Below are 22,260 nucleotides of genomic sequence, written 5' to 3' on the forward strand. Positions count from 1 at the left end.
CTCTCTATAGTTGACCCGAATATTAACTGACTTTGACAGGGGATTAAAACATGTTATTTGTTCAATCTTTCTTCCTGAGGGCCAAATGGGTGGAGACCAAGGGACCAGGCAGTGATACAACATGCAGCAGCCGAAGCAACTAAGTATACACGCCACATCCTAGGAGATGACTAAGATCCTGGAGCGACCCTGACGTACAGGGTTAAGTACAGGGTTCAACCAAGCCAGTGGCAGAAAAGAGGAGACAGAGTAGAGCTAAGAGCCATACAGTATAAATGAAATCATATAAATGATAAATGGAAACCACCAGTAGAGAGGTAGGAGATGTGGATATCACTTGAGTAGATGGGACACCTATTCACCAAGATAAACAAACAGGAACAGCAGGTTTGGGAGTATTCAAAAACTTCCAAGTGGGGTGGCCAGTTGTGAAAAAACAAGCTGGGAGCTCTGAAAGAGGGCTAGACCAATTATACTGAAAACCAGAACTGGGAACAGATGAAAACATGTGTGCAGACTTGCACAGTAAGAGCCTCTAGTAAGCAAAGCAGTAAAATCCTGGAGGAACTGAATGAAGAGGGTTTCGAGATTTGGAAAGCCACAATACCTTTTATGTTTCTACAAATCAAAATCTGAAAGCAGAATATATTGTCTATTACCCAAATTACGTAAGAAGGTGAGGGTCACCCTCAAGCCAAGAGTCACCCTAGGAGGGTTAGGAAAACAAGCTCTGTCTCCAAGGGAGAAGAGGCATTAGTATTAAAGGAAAACCACATTAGTAGATCTTACTTTTTAACCAGAGAAAACAAAGGTCTACAAAATTAACTAGAGGGGTAACATGTGCCCCTACACACACACACACACACCCCACCATGACTTTCAAAACAAGCTTACGTCTTGAAAAAAGAGGTCCAAAGAGCCAGAGCTGGCAGGTCAGTCACAGTAACACTCCTTGTGTTTACTTGCCAAGCACCCTTCTTTGCAAAAAGCAAGTATCAATCTCCTGACCAGAGTATTCCGGTGTACTTGATACCTGTTGCCTTTCACTATAAATTATTGGGCATTCAGGTCAATACATCACTCGTTTGTTTAATATAAGTCCACCCCAGAGAGAGCTCAATTCTCAAGTCACAGATTTGCCTTCAGTATCTCCAAGGCTGAGGGCCAAATTATGATGAATAAATACTACCTAGAGGACTTCTGGTAACCAGGTGAGAGCTTACCTTGGAGACACTCCAGCCTCAGGTCAAGCCTTCCCACTGAAATACAACAAGCACGGTTTCTTTTTACCAAAAAAAAGTTAAGATAAGACTGCAAACAAAGAGTATAATTCATTAATATTTTTATTTTGAATTGTAATCTATCATTACTTCAAAAAGATCCACTTCAGAAAACATCCAGTGGATGCTGACTTACCATTTAAAAAGTCATCAAGGTATCGTTTATAATACAGAATACACAATAAATTATATTTACATGCAATGACTAAACTACCACACACAAGGTAAAAAAATACAGTATTTTTATGTACATTTTAAAAGATTTACATTTTCATATACAATTTATAAACTTAAAAAAAATTCTCTGTACAAAATCTCAAGTGTACAGAGTTGTAAATCCCTATTCTCATGGCTGTACCAACCACACATATGCTGAAAACTAGAATACTACAAACACTTCCTTTTTTTTCTTACTTCATGTTCAGTCTTGGCACACATATACTAATACCAATAATCTTGAAATGTGAATTACAAAGGGAATAAAACATAATCATGCAGACTTTTTTTAATATAAAAAAACAAAATAAAATATGTTACTAAGATCAACATTTACCATTCCACAGTTACCTATTTCTCTCCAACTGCCTGCACCGCTCTCATACAGGTGTAGGCATAACTAATAGATTATGGATTGTTTTAATAACATTAAAATAATACTATAGTCTGACAATACTTAAGCATTAGAAATGCAACTATCTAACAATCCTAGCCTGTCAATGATTTCTGCTTTAGCAAAAACCTCAACACATTATATACTAAACCTCACAGAAATGTCACTATTAATAATTCCTAAGTTTATAGAGTCTGCATCAGAGAGTGATCATATAGGAAACAACAATAAAGCAACAAAAAGAATGTCTGACATTTAAGAGTATATTCTCTGTTCTGAGAATGGAGAGTAGGGGAGATCTATGACAAACCATTAAAGGATTATCCAATGTCCCTGCTGAGGAAGCACTTTACGCTCCCAATCTGTTTAAAGAAAGACACGTGAAGGCTTTATAAAAAGTTTAAGATAAGCTGCACTATTCATCTTTAAAAATCTTCTTGAAAAGTAGTAAATTGAAGGTATAAGCACCTTCCCTCCTCCCCCAAGTAGCTAAAGATCAATGAGAAAAATAAAGTGCCAATGTGTGAAACATTGTTAATTGCTTACGAGGCACTAACCCATTTGATGGCTTAGGATTAAATATGAAAATAGGCCAGATCTGATCTGAATAATAAATAGAAGGTAGGTATTCCAGTCTATGCAATTTCTGCCTAGATGGGGGATGGACCAAGAAACTACCTACTCCCCCATTTATTGCTTTGAAACCTGTACACACTTTAAATTCTGACACAGAACAATTAGATTTCTAAGATGGAAAGCATAGTGTCTGTGCCACTTTGAAGTTGAAAAAGAAAGTGCACTCTTGATCACTGGAAGGAGAGTTGCTGAGACTCTCTTCACAACTCATATCTTCACAAGAGTCCTCACTAAAGGGAGAAAAAGAGACAAAGAAGATTACATTATTTAGAAAATACTTAAAGGTTTCACAGGCTAAATGAAACTGCTAAATGAATATCTCTAGTCTCAGGGTTTTGTATCAAAATTTAAACTTTACAAAATTTAACCTATAAAGACTTCCTAAAATGAATGGTAATCTATTGCAATCTCCTTAGAAAATACAGATTTTAAGAGAGTTAGATAAATTACTATCTGCCAAACTGATACATTTTAGCAATGAACTACAATCCTAAACATTTTAAATCCAGTAAATGGAGACTAAGGACAATATATCTTCAATCACATGGTTTTGAGATCTTTCTTGCATTAGTAATTGTATCCCTGATACTCACAAATATCAAACCAAGAAACCAGTAAACTATGAAAATAAAACTTCTCATTATCTCTAGGCCATAAAATAATCAAATTTAATAAAAGTATTCATTTTATGAACAAAAATTAACTCTGAACAAGACAACAGCATCTGAAAAAACCATAAAAATACCTACGTAAGTCTGTTACGTTCGTGGTAGTGGTCTCTCTATTTTCCGGTCATTTAACCTATAGCACCATGTTAGGAATCCATACTAACCCTGAAAAGCTGGTAATGCCATTTCAGGTTTTGTTTGTTCTTAAACTAGGTTTCGGAGCAAGGGAGATGTGAAACAACCAGTTTTCAAAAAGGGAGGGAATGAAGTAAGTCAGAGAGAGGAAAGACAAATACTATATGATCTCACTTATATGTGGAATCTAAGAATGAAGCAAAAACAAAAACCAGAACTCATAGATGCAGAGAACAGACTGGTGGTTGCCAGAGGCAGGGGTGAAATAGATGAAAGTTGTCAAAAGGTATAAACTTCCAGTTATAAGTCCTGGTGATGGAATATGAGCATCATGTTTTGCTTTTTTTAATAAAGAAAAAAAGGGGGGTTGGGAGCATATTACTAAATCCTCATCTATTTTAATAAAACTACCTCTAACTCATTTTCTCGGCCGAAGAGATGATGCTCTTGGCTTTCTCTAATGCTGTGTAATATTCCCAGGTTCCACTTTGAGTGTAAAATCAGTGTTCCCTACTCTGGAGAGGTCTAATTTGTCAAGGAACCTGCTTACCTTTCACTTTCATCAAAACAACTGCCTTCTGGTATTGTTGGCAGCTCAGGAACACTATAGTAGCTGTTGTGGAGGTTCTGGGCTGTGCGCCTTGAAACAATCCAAACCAATTTCTTAAGATCTGGTTTGCAACATTCAGGAGAAGAATATTCGGCTAAGCATTTAGAAACCAACTCCCTCCAATAAATAAACTCGGTGTCATTAACCTGGAAAAAAATATTTTAATGAAGATGTTAAATACCTTAGAATCACCATGTGATGCTTAAAATATACTGATGCCTGGCTCCCACCACCGGATATTCTTATTTGATGTGGGATGTGAGCTGGGCATCAAGATTTTTTAAAGCTCCACAAGTGATTCTAATGAGCAGTCAAAATTTGGTAACCACTGGTTTAAGGGAAGTGCACCCCAGGTACAAATAATTTACACAGAACCTAATAAAATGCTTTGCCTATTTTAAGAAAATACACTGACCTAAAAACATTGGATCTGCAAATCAATCAATTATTAAGTATATTCCTTAATGATCTCAATGAAATGAACTTAACATGATTTATTTTTTTTCAAGTCTCTTCCTTTTTTTTTCTTTTATATGGTCAAGTTGGTTTCCATATAACACCCAGTATTCGTCCCAACAAGTGCCCTCCTCCAGGCCCATCACCCTCAGTTTGTTCTCAGTATTCAAGACTCTCTCATAGTTTGCCTCCCTCCCTCTTCTCAACTATTTCCCCCTTCTCCTCCCCCATGTTCCTCTGTTAAGTGTCTCCTGTTACACTTAGAAGTGAAAATATAAAATTTAACATGATTTAGATTTCTGTGACATAGCATTGTTTGGATTGCTAAAGATACCACATATATGCTAATGGAGAAGTTAGCAATTTGACAGAAGAGGAATTTCCCCAGAAGCGCACAGTTCCTCCGCCACTGGGGAGTGCCCCAATTTATTTCAATGAGTCATTTTTCACTTACTTCCAGATAATGTCATTGTAAAAGGTTTGGATAAAACTAGTAAGTTCATTATTTAAATGAAAGCTAGAATCTATCTGCTAAAAAAAAAAAACACTTCAGAAATACTTTTGCCACAAACAGAAGGTAATTTTATATCATCTTGGTCTCCGTTTCCACCCAATCCAGCTACATCTTAACCCCTTTGCAATCTGGCTTCCACCACTAGCTTCTCATTCTACTGACATCTTCTCTAGGTATAGAAGAGCCTCCTTCAATTCTTTTTACACTGGGCCTCTCATCAAAATACAATACTGCTGACCACCTCCTTCTTGGGAACTTTTTTCCCAACCTGACAGTGCACTTTCTTGTCTCGTGTACCCTCCTTCACTGGACTCCTAAGTGGAAAGCCACCAACACTGAAAACCCAGAGTTCCAACTGACCCCTAAACGAAGAATGCCCAGTTTCTTACGGTTTCTACTATTATTTCTTCTTGAGAAATTTAAAATCTCCATCTCCAACTACAATTTATCGTCTGAGTTTTTATTCCAGGCTGCCAAATATCTGCTAAATACCTACCTGCCTGAAAGATCTACGAACACCTAAAATCATACTTCTTTGATCATAAATTCGTTTCTCTCAAGCTTCCCTCAATGGTATCAACATTCTCCCCATCATTAGTTTCAAATCTTGGTCATTCATGACTCATCTCATTTCCATGCTTGGCTTCCCAAAAGTTGGATCTCCGTACTCCTGGCTTGTGACTATTACCTAGGCATTCCAACTATACGCCGACCTTAAGAATGATTCCCAAACCCTTCTAGCCCACCAACTTCCTGGCCATAAGCCTTTGCTACCCAAACTTTCATTGTCTAAGATTCTTTTAGCCCAATCAGACTCCCAGTCATGGCGCCTCTCGGAGTCTGCCCTACCTCTGTGCTAACAGAACCCTGAGGCATTCCTTTTAGTACTAACATCCTTTACTGCAACACTTATGGGGTTGGCTTAAGAGATTTGCAAATACATGGTTGAAGTTACTTTGGTAATGCTACTAATGGGATAATGATTCAGCCCTACAGATGTAATGGGCTGCCATTTGTGTATTTACTAAGTCTATTTCCTAGTATGTATTTTTGAACAACATGCATGTTGCACTGTAGACAACTGTTACCAATGAGTGAGAATACCGGAGAAGACACAACATATGAACATAGAAAGAAGCCCGGCTAAGTGATCAGGTTCCCTTCCACTTTAATGGTGTCTGGGTCAAAGCTGCATTTTGAGGACTTTATAAGAGATGCAAAAAAAAAAAAAAAAAAAAAAAAGTGGAAAAGGTAAGAGGCCCATAAGGCATTACTTAATGTTTAAATCACCATAGGAGTAAAATCTAACTAGGTAACAAGTCTGCTTTAAAGAATAAGAACTGAAGATCAGTTACCTTGGAATGTTTTTTAACAAGCAAAAGAATTTCCAGTAATTCAATGGATTTCAAAGTTTCCACTTCCAAATTGAGAAGGCACAAAGCTAACACAGAAGGCTATAAAAAAAAAGAAAAATATTAAAAAAAATTCAAAACAGAAACAGTGAGACATATATAAGCAAGAAATCAACTTACTTTTGCTTTTGAAAAGGTAAGTCGGCAGTTGCAAGCTTTCAGCTGAGCTTCTAATTTATCTAGACTCAGTATTTCTTTCCTATACAGTGAAAAAATAGAACAAAATATTTATTTATTAACCTTCCAGAGATTTAAATGATTTTAAAAACTTGCTGTTGGAAGTCCAAGTTGAAAGTTTAGAGAAGTAAAACTGTAAATTTCACTGGCATTACAACTGTTAGCTACAATGTTAAAGCACAAAATTTTTACTTTTAACCCCACTGACCTTTCTGATGTATGACCCAGTATGATAGTATGGTATAAGTGCAAAAAGTTTAAGGCAGTAGTAGCTTCCAATTCGTAGTGCAATTTTTCTGAAATTATTTTTTCCATCCGTTTTATGTCAGAAGCAGTACATTTACACTGACTGATCCGGATTACATCATGAGTGGAGGGAATGTTGCATTCTTCTTCAACTATTCTAGCAGCCAGCAAAAAACAACAGACTCCAATGCAAGACAAATGTTTAGGTTTCACCTGAAAAGCAAAGAACAAAAAGCTGCTTCTAATAACTGTCACTCTGATTCAGTAAAGCCAACATTTGCTTACCCTTATTCATGATTATAATTAATCATTTTTAAATTTTAAACTGACTTAACTTCCCCTTTTTAAAGAAGCATTATAAACATTTAAATTAAGTAATTTTAATGCAAATTCAAAAGCTACATTTCTAACACTGAATTATACTTTGTACTTCAAACATGAAATTCATTATATTGCAATCTCCCCCAAAATAAATTAAGCCTTTCAACTCCCAAAGAAAATATATACTTCTTTGGATATAAAAATAAATATAAGTGACTTAACTTTTTATTTTCTTCTCTATTTATCTCTAAATGTCATCCTACATTTCGGTGCAAATTTGCCCAAGAGAAATACTGCATCATTGTGCAGCACAGAGCATATGTAAAAGCTGCCATGGACAGATGGCTGCCCTTTTCTTTTCAGTGCCCTGAAAACTGACCCAACAGCTGACAGCAATCCTATTGGCAGCGGAACTGCCACATTTTTCTAACAGTAGCTGGTTAGTAAGACTATGGTTCCCCACTCTGACAAGACTTCTCACAGGGAAGGCAGTAGGTCACCTTTAACATCCTGCTATATTTGCATTTATCATTTTTCAGTATTTAAAATACCTAAACTCCAAGAGAAACATAATGACAGATGAAAATGTGAAAACCTTATTTTGAGGATTGTATACGCATATAGGGAATACCTATAAACAGTGTTCTTCATTTTGCCAACATCTGCAAAGAGAAGGTACAGAAGAGGTACAGCAAAACCTAATTTAAAATCCAACAGTTACTTATGTAATCTCTTAATCTGGCACAGATTTCACAAAATCTGGCAAGATCACAATTTCAATTAAAAATGTTTCTGTATAGTGACATAATTACATTCACTTGTCAAACATTTATCGAACCCCTGTATGCTAGCACTGTGCGGCACACTAGGTTTAGGGATGCCTTGGTGGCTCAGTCAGTTAAGCGTCTGCCTCTTGATTCTGGCTCAGGTTATGATTTCATGGATTCCTGAGTTCAGAGCCCTGTGTTGGGCTCCATGCTGACAGTGTGGAGCCTGCTTGGGATTCTGTCTCTCTCCCCTCTCTCTCTCAAAAAGAAAGAAAGAAATAAAAATTAAAAAAAATTTTAAAGTATATATATGTGTGTGTGTACATATATGAATGACTGGTTCAATACCTTCATAAGAGCCAAGAATCTGTCCAAAATATTGACAGCCAGGACAAAAGTTTCAGTGCAAGATCCAAAAAAGTTGGTTAAACTCCTTAAATCTTCTACTTTGGCATTTCTCAATCTTGGACACAAAGTGTTGTCATCCTGCAATAAAAACCAAGAGTCAAAGTTAGGACTTTCTTAGAACTAGGTAAATACACACAGTTAGATTCAAATAAGGTAATCTTTTTTCCTTAACCTTTAAGACTATGGGGGGAAAGAGTGGAATCATTTAACTAATGCTACACACCTTTTCAGACACAAAATATGTATATACAGCACTGCTTTTTAAAAATATACATTATAGAGACCTTCAGAAATCCAATATAAAGTGAACTGTTGTCACACTTCCAGGGGTTATAGCAAATATAACTCCCTTATAATGGACTACTTAGGTTTTTGTTTTTTCTAAAAAGAAAACAAAGACCCTACTACGAAGTATTTCACGGGCAAAGGCTATTTCCGCAACAAAACTACTCAATTCCGAGATAAGAAACACCCACCCAGAAGCTGCAGGTTCAGGGGTACCACATTTGAAGACACACCTCTCTAGTTAGTATCACTCTCATTCGTGCATAGGATCGTAAGATTTACCTTCATACTCTAAAAAGAATTTTTATCTTAAGAAACTTTGCAGTCTTTAATCTTGATTCAACTGAAAAGTTACCCTTTTCCAAGCTATATCAGCTGTTTGAGCAAGACATCTTTTCTGGGAGCTTACCTCCGGTGTAGCCTCGATCAAGCTCAGCCCTTTTTCTCGAGGTTGGAATCTCTGTTCCTGTTCTAGATAGAAGTTCAACAATCCGAAGAGCTGGACCCTTTCACGACCCGCCAAATATTCTGCCCCTAAATCCTTCATCTGCAGCAAAGACACCAAGCACAGTTAGAGGAGGTATCTTGGGGAGGGGGTGGGGAGTGGGCAGAAAAGAGCTGGTGTCAATACCTCAAGCGAGAGACGCCCCGGCACACCCCTGGCTAGGAGCGGATGAGGGGATCAGTCACGTCCTCCAGAACCCCAGCGCAAACCTCCCCCACCGCCAGGGAGGTGTGGCAGGAGGAGGGGCCGCGCTCTCGTCCGCCGGCCAGCGCTGGGTCAAACCGGCCAGCCCCAGACTCCCCGCGGTTTCCCAAACCGGAAACTGTCCAGGGGCAGCGGGGTCCGGAAGGTCCGCCCCACCTGAAGCCGTGGGGGGGTGGGGAGGGGCTTCTGTCTGCAGAAAGCACCGGGGCACCTAAGGCAGCGGGTCTTGGGAGTGGGCGCTTTACACAATAAGGGGGAGGGGAGAGAAAGTCTCGCGACTGAACAAAGAACCGGAGGGAGGAGACTCTCGAGCCCCGCCTCGCCCGGGGAGCCCAGCTCCTGAAGCCCCTCTCGCTGGAGTTCAGCCCCCAAGCCTTCTCCAACCGCTTCGGCAGAGTCTACCCCCGCTCCACCCGAGTGGCAAAACACCGATCCGAGAGAGTGATGGAGTGGCGTGGCCCACCCAGTTGGGGGACAGAAGTCCAGCCCACCCCGTGCCTGGACATCACACGTCCATCCACTGATGCCAGGTTCCTCAACTGTGCGGAGTCCTGGGGCTGTCAATCCAGGAAGCACCACCCCAGCGAGCCCCTGTGACAAAATGGGGGAGGGAGTACAACCATAGAATTGTGTTCAGTCAGCCTCCTTGACTCACCACTCCTTCTTCCAACACCTTTCCGTCTCCAGCGCCCACTCCCCTGAGGCAGGGCTGAGGGTAGGACCGCAGTGGCTCCGGGGCCGAACGGATACTCCCACATCCCTCAATCAAGTTCCAACCACGAACAAAGGAACCCTCGAGCCCAGGCGAGCCCACTCACCGTGCCGGAGAGTAGCCTCCACCGGCCCGCGGCGTCACGGTCCGGTGAGGACTGGCGCGGCGGGGACGTCCGAACCTGTCTCCGGAGGTCGGGCACCCGCCGCCTCAGCTGTGTCCCCGGACCGGCATCGGACCCTTCCCCCCCACTGCCACTGCCACAGCCACAGCCACCTCCGCCTCGGCCTCACAGCCGGAGCTTCATCCCGCTTCCCGTGCGCCCACCCTCCGGCCGGGACGCAGTGCCGGCCCTTAATGCCCCGGCCCTCTGCGGGCACCGTCGCCTCCACAGCGGAGGCGGAACCAAATCCCTTGTTTTTGTTTTTAGTTTTCGACGCCCCCAAGGGGGCGGGGCACGTGACTCCCCGCGGAGGGATCCGCGGCTTCCGCCAAAGACTTTGAAAAAGAGTCCCACTCCATACTACTGTCCCCCAGATGGATTTGTGCCTTCTTCAGCTCGATTTTGCTTTGGCGAGCCACCCTTCCTTCGCGGTCTCAGGGCGGAGGGTGGAATCTGGGCGTCGGCTTTCCGAGATTGATCCGGTGAGAGGAAAGAAAGGGAGTGATAGGTTTGAGAGGCGGAAGGAGATGTTTCTGGTCGCATTGCACCTTTTAAAGGTCTCCATTTGTTTTGTTTTCGCTGTTTTGAAAAGTCCGCCCAAAGCAGCCAGCTCTCCGATTGGACACTGGTACAGAGATCAGAATGCTGAGCATCTGATGCACTATAGAATTCGGATTGGCTAACTGATTAGCCTTTGAGCCCTCTGATTGGCTTTCATCATATCCAGAGCTTCTATCTTCCTTGAGGCCTTAGCAACTCTGGGGTCTGGATTGCGCATGCCTTCTAGTTCCGGAGGAATTTATAGACCAGACCCGGGGGTCTAGTCCTTCCCACCCTTACCTCCACGAGTCCTGGGGGTATGCCACTCTAAGCTATTACCGTTCAAGAGCCATAATAGCCAGAAAACATTTTTTTTTGTTATGCGGGTGCGCTTTATGTTAATCAAGTTATAAAATTTTGGGAGTGTTTACTGAAATATCTACAAGTAAAATGCTATCATCTCTCTCATTTCTCTAAAGTTTTTCTTACCAAGACGGAAACAATGGAGATGATAGGTGAAACGAGATTGGGAAAACGTTGAGTTCGTGAAGGTGGGTGATGGGTACAAGAGTGTTGGTTTTAACTATTCTTTTTACTTTGATGTGCATTCAGATTTTTCCATGTACAAGAGAATTAAAAAAACAAAACTTAACCTGTGCATATTGATAAAGGCACATAAACTTTTAATAATTATAATATCATGCCTCCAGAGGTTGTCATTGTGCTGTTGTTTTAATGAAGACTCCCAGAGGCTTCTTGGTCTCAGTCACCCATAAATTATAATTTCTTGTCCATTATAATTAACGTTATTAAGAGGAGACACCTCTAATGAGGCAGAGCAAAAAAAGCAAAGCAATGGTTGCCTCAGGCCAGAGAAACAAAACCATCACACAGAATGTCTTTGAGGGGTGTAAGAGACTCCCTTCTAACATTTATATTTTATTTTCTCTGTCAGTTCCCTGCCAGTCAGCCAAGTACACAAATTTTGTGTAATGCCTGTGATCTTTTAAAGATTAAAACTATTGTTTTTATTTGGCATAAACTTTTTGCTGGAAATCTGTGCTGAAAAACATAAGGAGGGTATGCAACTAACATGGAAGATAAAGTTAAGATTAGAATAGGTAACAGCTCGTTGAGATATATAAAGAGGCTCCAGAGAGAGACAGAAGGCAGCTGGACAGAAAACATACACCTCAAGAGAAAGGAGAATTTGAGGCCAAAACATGAAGGAGATTGGGGACTTTCTTTAAGTAGGAGGGAGAAGGTAGAAAAGGAACATAAGGTAGAAAATAAGTGATGTGAAAGAGGAAATGTAAAATTATGTGGTGGAAGATTTTTTAAAATAGAGATGGTATAACGCAAAAATAAAGAGATCAAGAAATCGTCCTTGACTTAGATCACTGTTATAAAGTTATACAAAATGTATACTATATGATATCTCCTAATTTTTTTTTAACTTTTATGAGGCAGCCTTTTGAATGATGAGCTGTTCTTTAAAAGTAAGACAAGAAAGCTTGGTAAATTGTATTCGATTTCCTGCTCCTGGCAGTCTCTATTTAGTAAAGGAGAAAAGACTGATCAAATTGTCCAGTATGGAGCCCATTTTCCACTTCAATCCTCTTACCTTTTTAAGATAAAGGAAATAGCAATCATTAAAAAATATTGCACAAGTAGTTACATCATCCTCTTTTTCAAAGCACCTCCTTTTGACAATGATGATATTCTGATGATGCAAGTTTTCCCCTTTTGTTCTGATTTTTGGCAATTAATATGGCTTTTATGTTTTTATTTTATAATTATTTTTTTAGAGAGAGAAAGAGAGTGAGCATGTGTATGATAGGGTTGAGGGAGAGGGACAGAGAGTGAAAAAGAGAATCTTAAACAGGCTCCATGCGTAGTGCAGAGCCTGATGCAGGACTTAGTCCCACAACCCTAGAATCAGAACCTGAACCGGATCAGAACCTGAGCCAAAACCAGGAGTCAGAAACTCAACCAACTGAGCCATCCAGGTGTCTCTATTTTTTAATCTTTAATTTTTTTAAGTAAGTTATTTTTGAGAGAGAGAGAGAAGAGGAGGGGCAGTGAGAGGTGAAAGAATCCAAGCAGTCTCCTCACTATAATGCAGAACCCAATGTGGGGCTCAATCTTGTCAATCATGAGATCAGGACCTGGGGTGAAATCATGAGTCAGACACTTAACAGACTGAACCACTGAAATTTAAAAAAAATTTTTAATGACAGACTTTCTCCAGGCTCCATTTGTCTGTCCTTACCACTTTAGTTTAATTTGCTGCAGCTGTGGGTCTTACTTATTTAAAAGATATTCTCCTCTGGGTACCTATTAGCTTCCTTTCAGTCTTTTCTAAGCTTTCTTGGGGGCGACTTTCCTGCATTAGGCACAAATACAAAACAGGAAATCAGAAACCTGACAGTCCCTGGGGCACCTGGGTGGCTCAATTGATTAAGTGTCTGACTTAGGCTCAGGTCATGAGTTTAGCTGTGTCGGGTTCTATGCTGACAGCTCAGAAAAGAAAAGAAAGAAAAGAGAAGAAAAGAAAAATGAAACGAAAAGAAAAAAGTCCAAGGACTTTGAGGGGATTTATTTCATGACAAAATACTTGGTCTTCTGCAGCACAGTGACAGGGGTGCAGTGTGATTGGGGGTACTCTGTCCCCAATAACCCTGTGAAGATCAGACAGGGAACTTGTCCTCAATGACATCTGAAACTGTGAAACTAGAAAGTGGGCGCAGAGCAGGAAATAAACAGGAGCACACCCACAGAAACACTGCCTTCATTCAGCGAATACTTGACTCCTGAGGAGTGTCCTTCAAACCACTCAGCACTTAATCATCTACGTTGGGAAGAAAATAGAGTATTTCCACGCAGCTGCTGCTCTGCTCCCCTTGGTGCTTTGTACTTGGACTTCCCCTGAACTTCGTAAGACATCAAAATCCCTATACAGCTTTTCTAATAACATCTTTCTCCTTACAAATGATGGTTTTAAACAATAAATCCTAACTTTTTATTTAACAGACATTTAACGAATTATACTAGATACCAGGCATAGTACTAGGCCTCAGGGATATACAAATAGGTAAATAAAACACAGTCCTAAAATATGCCCTGGTACATCTGAGGTGTAGGGCAAAAGCCCTAGCCAAGGGATCTGAATGCCTGACTTTGAATCCCAGCTTTTTTTTTTTTTAATTTTTAATGTTTATTTAATCTTTAAGAGAGAGAGACAGAGACAGGGTGCTAGTGGGAGAGGGGCAGAGAGAGAGGGAGACCCAGAATCTGAAGCAGGCTCAAGGCCCTAAGCTGTCAGCACAGAATTGGATGCAGGGCTTGAACCCATAAACTGTGAGATCTTGACCTGAGCCGAAGTCAGATGCTTAATGGACTGAGCCACCCAAGCGCCCCTTACTTAGTAGAAATAGCACTTTAAATACCTTGAATAATGTGAATTATACTGAACCTCAGTTTTCTAATCTGGAACAAAAAGGCAGGGGAGGAATAATCACCAAGGGGTAGCTGTTTCTTCTTCATATGTAAAGATTACATAGAAACATTTGTAAAAGCACTTTTACTATATACACCTATATATGCTGTCAGGACTTTCACAATGCTGTGACTTCTTGAGGGAAAAGAAGGCACCATCCCAAGCTTTATCAAAGGAATCTAATAGAAAACAGCCCTGAAAGGAAACAACCTCAGGATGAGGACTGGTAAAGCTGACATAATGCCACACTCCCTCTTCCCCTCATGCACTATTTCTGGCTCTAAGCCTTGGCCAGTTTCTGTCATTGAGGTGTTTTGCAGATCCAAACTTCCTGTGTAAATTAACCTGGCTAGCATAACCTGGCAAAGGGGACAGGAATGCTTGCCGGAGGAAAGGAACAGGGAAGGTGTAAACTAACCTGGTGCCATCTTGAGGTGATTCAGCTTTTTCAACCAACTGCTCATTTAAAAAAAAATTTTTTTTACATTTATTTATTTTTGAGACACTGAGTGAGACAGAGGCGAGCAGGGGAGGTGCAGAGAGAAGGAGACATAGAATCTGAAGCAGGCTCCAGGTTCTGAGCTGTCAGCACAGAGCCCAACGTGGGGCTCGAACCCACAAATGATGAGATCGTGACCTGAGCTGAAGTTGGAGGCTCAACCAACTGAGCCACCCAGGCGCCCCTCATTTTTTTAATCTGAACTTGAAAGAATTAGATGATTTTATATGAAGACAATTAATTCCTTTATTCAAGCAATCAGAATAAATTAGTCAACATCTCATATATTCTGCTTTGTGACTTTCTCATAGACAAGCCCCCAAATCTGAAATTAGCAAATTCAACATTTACTATCTATTTACTATATAGATAACTTGTTGTTGTTGTTGTTGTTGTCCATGACAGAAGCATGTTGTATCTTTCGAAGGGAGTGTTTATCCATGCAAGGGCTAGTGATATTCATAATACAGTTAATCCCCAAATGGTGATGTGCTCAGCCTTGGAATTGTGGAACTTAGCTGCATGGTAGAGACCTTCGGAATGACAGCAGTTTCCAGCCAGGTCGGGCCCTCCCAGTTCTACTAGCTTGTAAGTGAGTTAGTCTTATAAAAACTATCTCTGAAAACCCTCAAACTCAAAGCACATTTGACCCCAGTGTCCCAACTCATTACTGTAGCATCCAGAACTCTTTCTGTTATGCTAAAAGTTAATTGAAATAAACGGAATAGCTTTGACATAGCATGGAGAGACTGATAAAGGAGCATGCAACCGTTAATTTGGCAATTCTTGAAATCAGAGATGATTATCTCAAAATGGTATGTCTGTCCCAAAGCAAATATATTTTAAGTGGTCCAGGCTGCATTCTGGGACATTGTACATTATTATTTACATAACACATTCTTCTTTTATGATTTGTTCCAAGAACCATAACCTAAGTCAGATATTTCCTGTCTTTTCTTGCCATCACAGTGCTCTGGGAAGTTGATACTGTCAGTAAAGAATCATTTAGGAGGGGTGCCTGGGTGGCTCAGTCGGTTAGGGCTCTGACTTCAGCTCAGGTCAGATCTCACGTTTGTAGGTTCGAGCCCCGCGTCAGGCTCTGTGCTAACAGCTAGCTCAGAACCTGGAGCCTGTTTCCAGTTCTGTGTCTCCTTCTCTCTCTATGCCTCTCCCTCTCATGCTCTGTCTCTCTCTGTATCGAAAATAAATAAAACATTAAAAAAAAATTTAAGACTCATTTAGGAGACATCTGTTGAATACATCATCTTAATCCTAAAGGAAGTTTTCATTTTCTGTGAAAATAATTATCTCTTATTTTGACTTCAGATGAAAAGGCAATTGACATTGAAGTTGATATTAGTAAGTAATATAAGCCTAAATTTTGCTTTTGTTATTTTAAAGTGTCTTCAAAATGAATGATTTTTTTAATTTCTAAAAAGAAAGATTGCATAATTTCAAAGATCCTCAGGTCTGTTTAGTTACATATATTACTATGCTTTTTAACCACATTCTGAATAAAAAATTCTGTCTACATGCAAGAACAGAACTAAAAAAAATTTTTAAGGAGAGGTTGAAGCTTTGCAATTTGGAGGAATTCTCTCTAGGAGAAAAGATCAACAAATACAAAATCAGATATGAAAGTGAATATTTAAGATGAAGCAAATCAAGAAAAATTGTAAATGTTTTAAAGTTGACATGTATTAACTATCCCAGTTATTTATTGCTGTGCAGTGAATCACTCTAAAACTTAGTGGCTTAAAATAACAGTTTTATTACCATCAGTCACAGTTGCCGGTTGAGCTGAGCTCAGTGACGCAGTCAGTCCTTCCTCGGTCCTTCATGAAGTTGCCCCGAGATGGTGGTTGGGGCTGGAGCCGTCCTGCAGCTCACTCCCTCCCGTCTCTGGAGGAGGGGCTGACTATGGGCTGGGCTGAGTCTGGTGGCCAGAATGCCTACATGTGCGGCCTTTCTCTGTGGTCTGTTTTTTCACAGCATCATGACAAGGCTTGAAGAAACTCGGGGGAACACTGCATCTCCTTTTATGAACTACCTCACGTTGTTTCTATACTAGTTTCATATTGCTACTATAACAAATCACCACACATTTAGTGTCTCAAAACTACTCAAATGTATTATTTTATAGTTCTGGGGGTCAAAAATTTGAAATGAGTCTCACCAGGCTCAAATCAAGGTGTTAGCAGAGCTACATTCCTTCTGGAGGCTTTGGAGGATACATTTCCTTGCCTTTTCCAGCTCTTGAGACCAACGCATTCTTTGGCTTGTAGCCCCTTCTTTATCTTCAGAGCCAGTTTCCTGGAACCTTCAAATCTTTCTCAACTCTGACTCTTCTGTCTTCCTTTTCCCCTCATGAAGATCTTTGTGATCTTTCTCATTATTCACAGTATGAGCTGTAAAACTTCAGGACATCATTGAAAATTGACCATACACATTAATTAGCTTATCTGTTTCCTTATTGCAGAAGCATATTTTGAGTTTTATGTTATCTTTGTCAACATCATTATTTTATATCAAAGCAGCAATATATTATTAATAGATGGCTTAATGCATGGTTATAAAACTTTTTGCCAAAGTTAATGGCTTCAAATTCTCTGATTACCTTTTCAAATATGATAATATTATAATATAATCTCCTATATAATTTTGTAAAATTCAGTCTTTCCTCTGGTATGGCTTAAATTTTTTTTTTAATTGTTGCTACCTTAAGATATTTCTTTCAGTTCTAGAACTCATTATGAATATCATCATACAAGAAAAAACTGTATAAGGTTTTTATTAAATAAGACATCAATCCTAAAGTATAATATTTGCATGTTTCCAAGTTAAAAATAGTTAAAATGGTGTGTCCCCAGATCAACTTCCCCTTAGCCAGATCCCAAAATACTGGTGGGTACTCAAATACCTCCAAACACAGGAGAAAATAGTACAGTGGAATTTGACATGGAGAGAGACAGCAGCCTTAACTGACTGCAATTAAAATGTCCTCCTTTTTGCAAAACAAAAGGTGGGGGTGGAGGAGGCCTCAGGGCTCTGCTAGAGCCCATCCTGAGACCTCAGGAAGAGCCTATGCAAGTGAGGTCCTCTAAAGCTACATTTCATTAGCTTCACAATAAATCCACAGTTAGTAATCAATAATTAACTGTCAACCATTATAGTAAGTGATTTATCTGTATTGACATAATTTTAATGGCCATAAAACACATAGATGCAGAAAAAGAGGTCCAGAGAGTTTAAGTCACTTGATCCCACACCAGACAGTGGTGGATTCAGCTGGATTCAGTATTCACTAGCAGACTCCATGACCCACACTCCTTTTCTTTTAAAGAATGGTTTTAGAGTTTGAGAGAAACTAGAGTTTTTGAGAGAAAAGTAGAGAGAGAATCTAGCAGGCTCTGTGCCACCAGAGTAGGGCTCAATGTGAGCTTGAACTCATGAACTGTGAGATCATAACCTGAGCCAAAGTCAGCTGCTTAACTGACTGAACCACCCAAGTGCCCCATGACCCTCACTCTTAACCACTACTTTACATAGTGATTCTGATATCAGGAAGAAGCAGAATAAAACTCCAGATTTGGAGATAAGCTTGCTCCATTTAGTGTATTTCTTCTTAATTCATGTAAAATTATTGCACCAGTATTTTAGGTTAGCCTAAATCAAGGCAATTTAGATTTGGATGTTTTACTAGGAAAATTAATAAATTATCCACCTGCATACTTTTGTAATGTGTTTTTCTTTTGTTGTTGTAATTTGTTTTCTTAAATAACAAGAGAAATCTGATTTTTCTATACCAAACTAATCTGAAAAGATATTGTCCAGGAGCGCCTGGGTGGCTCAGTTGGTAAAACCAACTCTTGGTTTCAGCTCAGGTCATAATCTCATGGTTCATGGGTTTGAATCCTAACTAGGGCTCTGTGCTGACAGAGCAGAGCCTGCTTGGGATTCTTTCTCTTCTCTCTCTGTCCCTTCTCTCTCTCTCTCTCTCTCTCTCTCTCTCTCTCTCTCTCTCTCTCTCTCTCTCTCTCTCTCTCTCAATAAATAAATAAATTTGAAAAGAAGAGAAAAGAAAAGAAAAGAAAAGGAAGGAAAAAAGAAAATTGTCCTGATAGAGACCATGCCTATCTGGATTAATTCTTCCTGGAATGTTGGATTAATGTGTTTCTAACAATCAGGCCAATTGTTTGGACACCGTTTCACCACTTCCAATAAGGGAAGAAAAAAAGAGGCTTTCTCCTCTGCCTTTCTTTAGACATTGCAGGGAGATGTCTAAAGACTTAAAACATGTGAAAATGTCCTATCAGCATTTGACAAATGTCTAAGTGCTAGAGGAAAATTGATGCTGTGTTTCTATTGGTCTTATAAGGAGCTATTTTGCAGCTCTCTGGGCTGTTTTCCATCTTACAATATGTAAATATTGTCTTAATAACAGAAGATTGTAATCAGCAAATACTCTGATTGCCCTACCGTGGCTAGTTGTACTCTCCTATTCTCAGGACCTTCATGAGGAAGTCAAGCTCTCTGATCTTCACTGCTAAAAATAGCAGTTTTGAGTTTTACAGCCTGTTTGTAATAATGGACATGATAATATTATCTGATCTTATGTTTAAACATAATAGAAACTTATTGACTCATTCTGCATGAAGATTAGCCTCCAGAATATTCAGGTGTTTGTAACCATGTGTTTTATAAATGCAACCCACACTGCATTTAAAACTTTTTGCTGCTTCTTTGTTCAAGGTAATAAACATTAACTGGACATCTGATCTATAGGAGGCACAGCAGTGGAAATAAGAGATACAAAGTAACAACGGTTAGACACTGCCCATAAGGAGCTCCCAGCCAAGGAGGGGAGAACCAAGTCTACAAATCTCAATATTGACTCTGTGATTTGTACAACTCTAGGACGTGCACAAAGTATAGCAAGAAAGACTGGGGAAGAACTTGTTATCAAGAGGGGGAGGGGAGATTTGGTAAATCTGTGCAGAGGACAGGATTTTTGGTTGCTTTAAAAAAGCTGCTTTTACTGTGTGACTCTATCTTCTCCCTTCAACTCAGAATGTTGTATTTATTTTTAAAACTGAGCTGCTTCCGCCCTAAGAACAGATTAGCAGCATCTGAGCTCCTCAAGTGTTCATGTTGGTGGAATTTCTACCTTTAGGATGTTCTTTTAACATTGGCATTTGTCAAGTATTTATATATTCATTATCTTAACTAAAATTACTTCAAGTTACATTTTATGACTTATTTAGGCTAAGTCATAATATTGCCATTCCCTATAAATGGGTTACTTTACTAAAGTTTAATTATGACGATAACAAAAACACATTACCGAAAATGTGGAAAAAGGAATCACCTGTAATCAAACCCTCCTATACAACTAATGTTATTGTGGTGATGTAAAATCTGCTGGTCTCTTTTCTGAGTTTTTTTTTAAGTTGTACTGTTGTACGTTGTATATACAAGAGAGTATATATAGTTTATACACAATTTAAAGACCAATGATAAAACAAGTGATTATATATCTACCACTCAAGTTAATAAATATAGAATATAATTTGTACCTTTGAATCCTCTGGATACCTTGCTAGGGTCCCTCACTCCCTTTCCCTAAAAGTAGTTCTAATACTAAATTTTCAGTTAACCATTCTCTTCCTCTAAAATTGCTTTAAAAAGATGGCTTTATGTCTATTTCTTGAACAAAATATTGTTTTGTGTTTGAATTTTATGCAAGTAGATTCATATTAAATACATTAGTCTGTGAGTTCTTTCAAGACTGTTTTGTTTTCCATTTTAGGAGAAAACTGAATGGGAGCCCAGCCTCAGAACACTGGATGCTGTTAGCTTTTGCTGTCCTCCTGGGTCAACTTTGTTTCTGAGCTTCCCGCATGTTTGCCTGTAGCGTAGCAATTTTAATTGCTACATAATGTTATATCGTATAAAATACCACACTGTATCCATTTTACTGTGGATGGACTTTGGATATCTTTCCAGTTTATCATGTTTATAAAAACTGCTGCAACTCATGCCCTCCCCCTCCCCACACATCTCTTTGTGCAAACATCCAAGAGTCTATTTCTGTTAAATACCTATAAGTGGAATTTTTGAGTCTCAGGGTATAAGTGTTTTCAACTGGTTTGAGTGGCATCAATGGTATTCCAGAATAGTTGAACTAATTTCTACTCCCATCGGCTCTCTATGAGAGTTCCTATGGTGGCACGACCCCCCCAACTTGTTACCTGTTTTCATGGTACTTAAAAATAAGAGTCAGAATGACTTGTAAGTCTGCATCTTCTTCTTTACATAAAGCTAACCACAGAGCAAATAGATGCTTAGTAAAAGTTCTCTGGTTGCTAGATTTTGGAGACTGTGTTCTAGAAAATTCAAGACTACTATACTTAAACATACAAGTACTATTTTCTACATATAAGAGAAAGCTTTGCTTTTATTTTTAAATTAACAAATATATACATACATAAACATATATGCAGATACATACATACTCTCCAAAATACAATATGTAATGCTTGATTATTAACACAAAACATGGGAGTAAAGAAACACTATTTCTTTGGTTAAAAAGAGAGATCCTAAAATTTTTCTACCTTACATATACACACACATGTATGTGCGTAGTGTATACAGGCATACGTGTGTGCATTTGTGTGTATGTTCCTCCTTGGATATTTGAATCTGTGAATAAAATGGGTTTTAAAATATTTAAAATGAAATATAAGAGTCCATTTCACATGCTCCTCATTTGAAAACACTGATTAGAGGTTCTCAATTGTCAATTTGTATAGAAATCAAATTAAAAATACATAGTTTAAGGGTGCCTGAGTGTCTCAGTCGGTTGAGCATCTGATTTCAGCTCAGGTCATAATCCCACAGTTTGTGACTCTCGTCTCTCTCTCTTTCTCCCTCTCTCTCTCTCTCTCTCTCTCTCTTCTCAAAAATAAATAAAGATTTTAAAAATATAAATAAAATACATAGTTTAGGGGCACCTGGGTGGCTCAGTCAGTCAAGCGTCTGACTTTGGCTCAGGTCATGATCTCACGGTTTATGAGTTCAAACTCTGCATCAGGCTCCATAGCCATAGTGCAGAACCTGCTTGGGATTCTCTATCTCCTTTCTCTCTGTCCTTCCCTGTTCATGTGGCCTCTCTCTCTCTCAAAATAAATAAATAAACTTAAAAAAATACATACGGGGTACCTCGGTGGCTCAGTTGCTCAAGTGTCCAACTCTTGGTTTCAGCTCAGGTTATGACATCCTGGTTCAGGGATGGAGCGCTATGTCAGGCTCTGAGATGACAGTGCGAGACTGCATCAGATTTTTTCTCCTTCTTTCTCTGCCCCTTTCCCACTTGCAAGCTCTCTCTATCAAAATAAATAAACATTTTTAAATAAAAAATAGATAAAATACACAGTTTAGAGTGATATTAATTAAATATGACTCTATACAAGAAAAGGTAGTTTTGGTGAATTACTCAAAACTAAATTTATTGTTTCTCTCCACCAGATTTTCATCCTCCTGCCATTACCACCAATCTAAAACCAAGTTTATCTAAAAATATAAATCTTTAATTCATCTGTCAATACAAT

The 22,260-nt window shown here is 39.2% G+C and overlaps 1 protein-coding gene and 1 long non-coding RNA gene across 4 annotated transcripts; one reads left to right on the top strand and one right to left on the bottom strand.

The window, feature by feature from the left end:
- Nucleotides 1-1,325: 1,325 nt before the first annotated feature.
- CCNG2 (cyclin G2) lies at nucleotides 1,326-10,372 on the bottom strand. Of its 3 annotated transcripts, none has more exons than XM_029944508.1 (9): nucleotides 10,053-10,372; nucleotides 9,726-9,825; nucleotides 8,935-9,072; nucleotides 8,181-8,318; nucleotides 6,707-6,957; nucleotides 6,442-6,520; nucleotides 6,265-6,363; nucleotides 3,880-4,085; nucleotides 1,326-2,756 (listed from the first exon to the last, which is right to left on the bottom strand). In XM_029944508.1, exons 2-9 carry the CDS (start codon nucleotides 9,738-9,740, stop codon nucleotides 2,636-2,638), a joined length of 1,047 nt encoding a protein of 348 aa, XP_029800368.1. In that variant the 5' UTR covers nucleotides 9,741-9,825; nucleotides 10,053-10,372; the 3' UTR covers nucleotides 1,326-2,635. The 3 variants fall into 3 exon arrangements, with proteins under 3 accessions (XP_029800368.1, XP_029800376.1, XP_029800385.1); XM_029944516.1 differs by having other exon boundaries at nucleotides 9,157-9,825; XM_029944525.1 differs by lacking the exon at nucleotides 9,726-9,825.
- A 543-nt stretch (nucleotides 10,373-10,915) lies between these two features.
- LOC115286515 lies at nucleotides 10,916-20,561 on the top strand. Its single transcript, XR_003906105.1, has 3 exons — nucleotides 10,916-10,966; nucleotides 11,129-11,200; nucleotides 20,457-20,561. It is a non-coding gene; the product is annotated as an uncharacterized LOC115286515 (long non-coding RNA).
- Nucleotides 20,562-22,260: the final 1,699 nt, after the last annotated feature.

Source organism: Suricata suricatta, chromosome 1 (assembly GCF_006229205.1).
Source record: "Suricata suricatta isolate VVHF042 chromosome 1, meerkat_22Aug2017_6uvM2_HiC, whole genome shotgun sequence".
Lineage (NCBI taxonomy): Eukaryota > Metazoa > Chordata > Mammalia > Carnivora > Herpestidae > Suricata > Suricata suricatta.

Bases quoted from the DNA above. Each gene is read 5' to 3' on its own strand.
- CCNG2 (XM_029944508.1), bottom strand. The intron at 6,521-6,706 runs GTCAGTGGGGTT...TTCACTGTATAG, and splicing joins CTGGGTCATACATCAGAAAG to GAAAGAAATACTGAGTCTAG. The intron at 4,086-6,264 runs GTAACTGATCTT...ATTTTTTTCCAG, and splicing joins TTGTTAAAAAACATTCCAAG to GTTAATGACACCGAGTTTAT.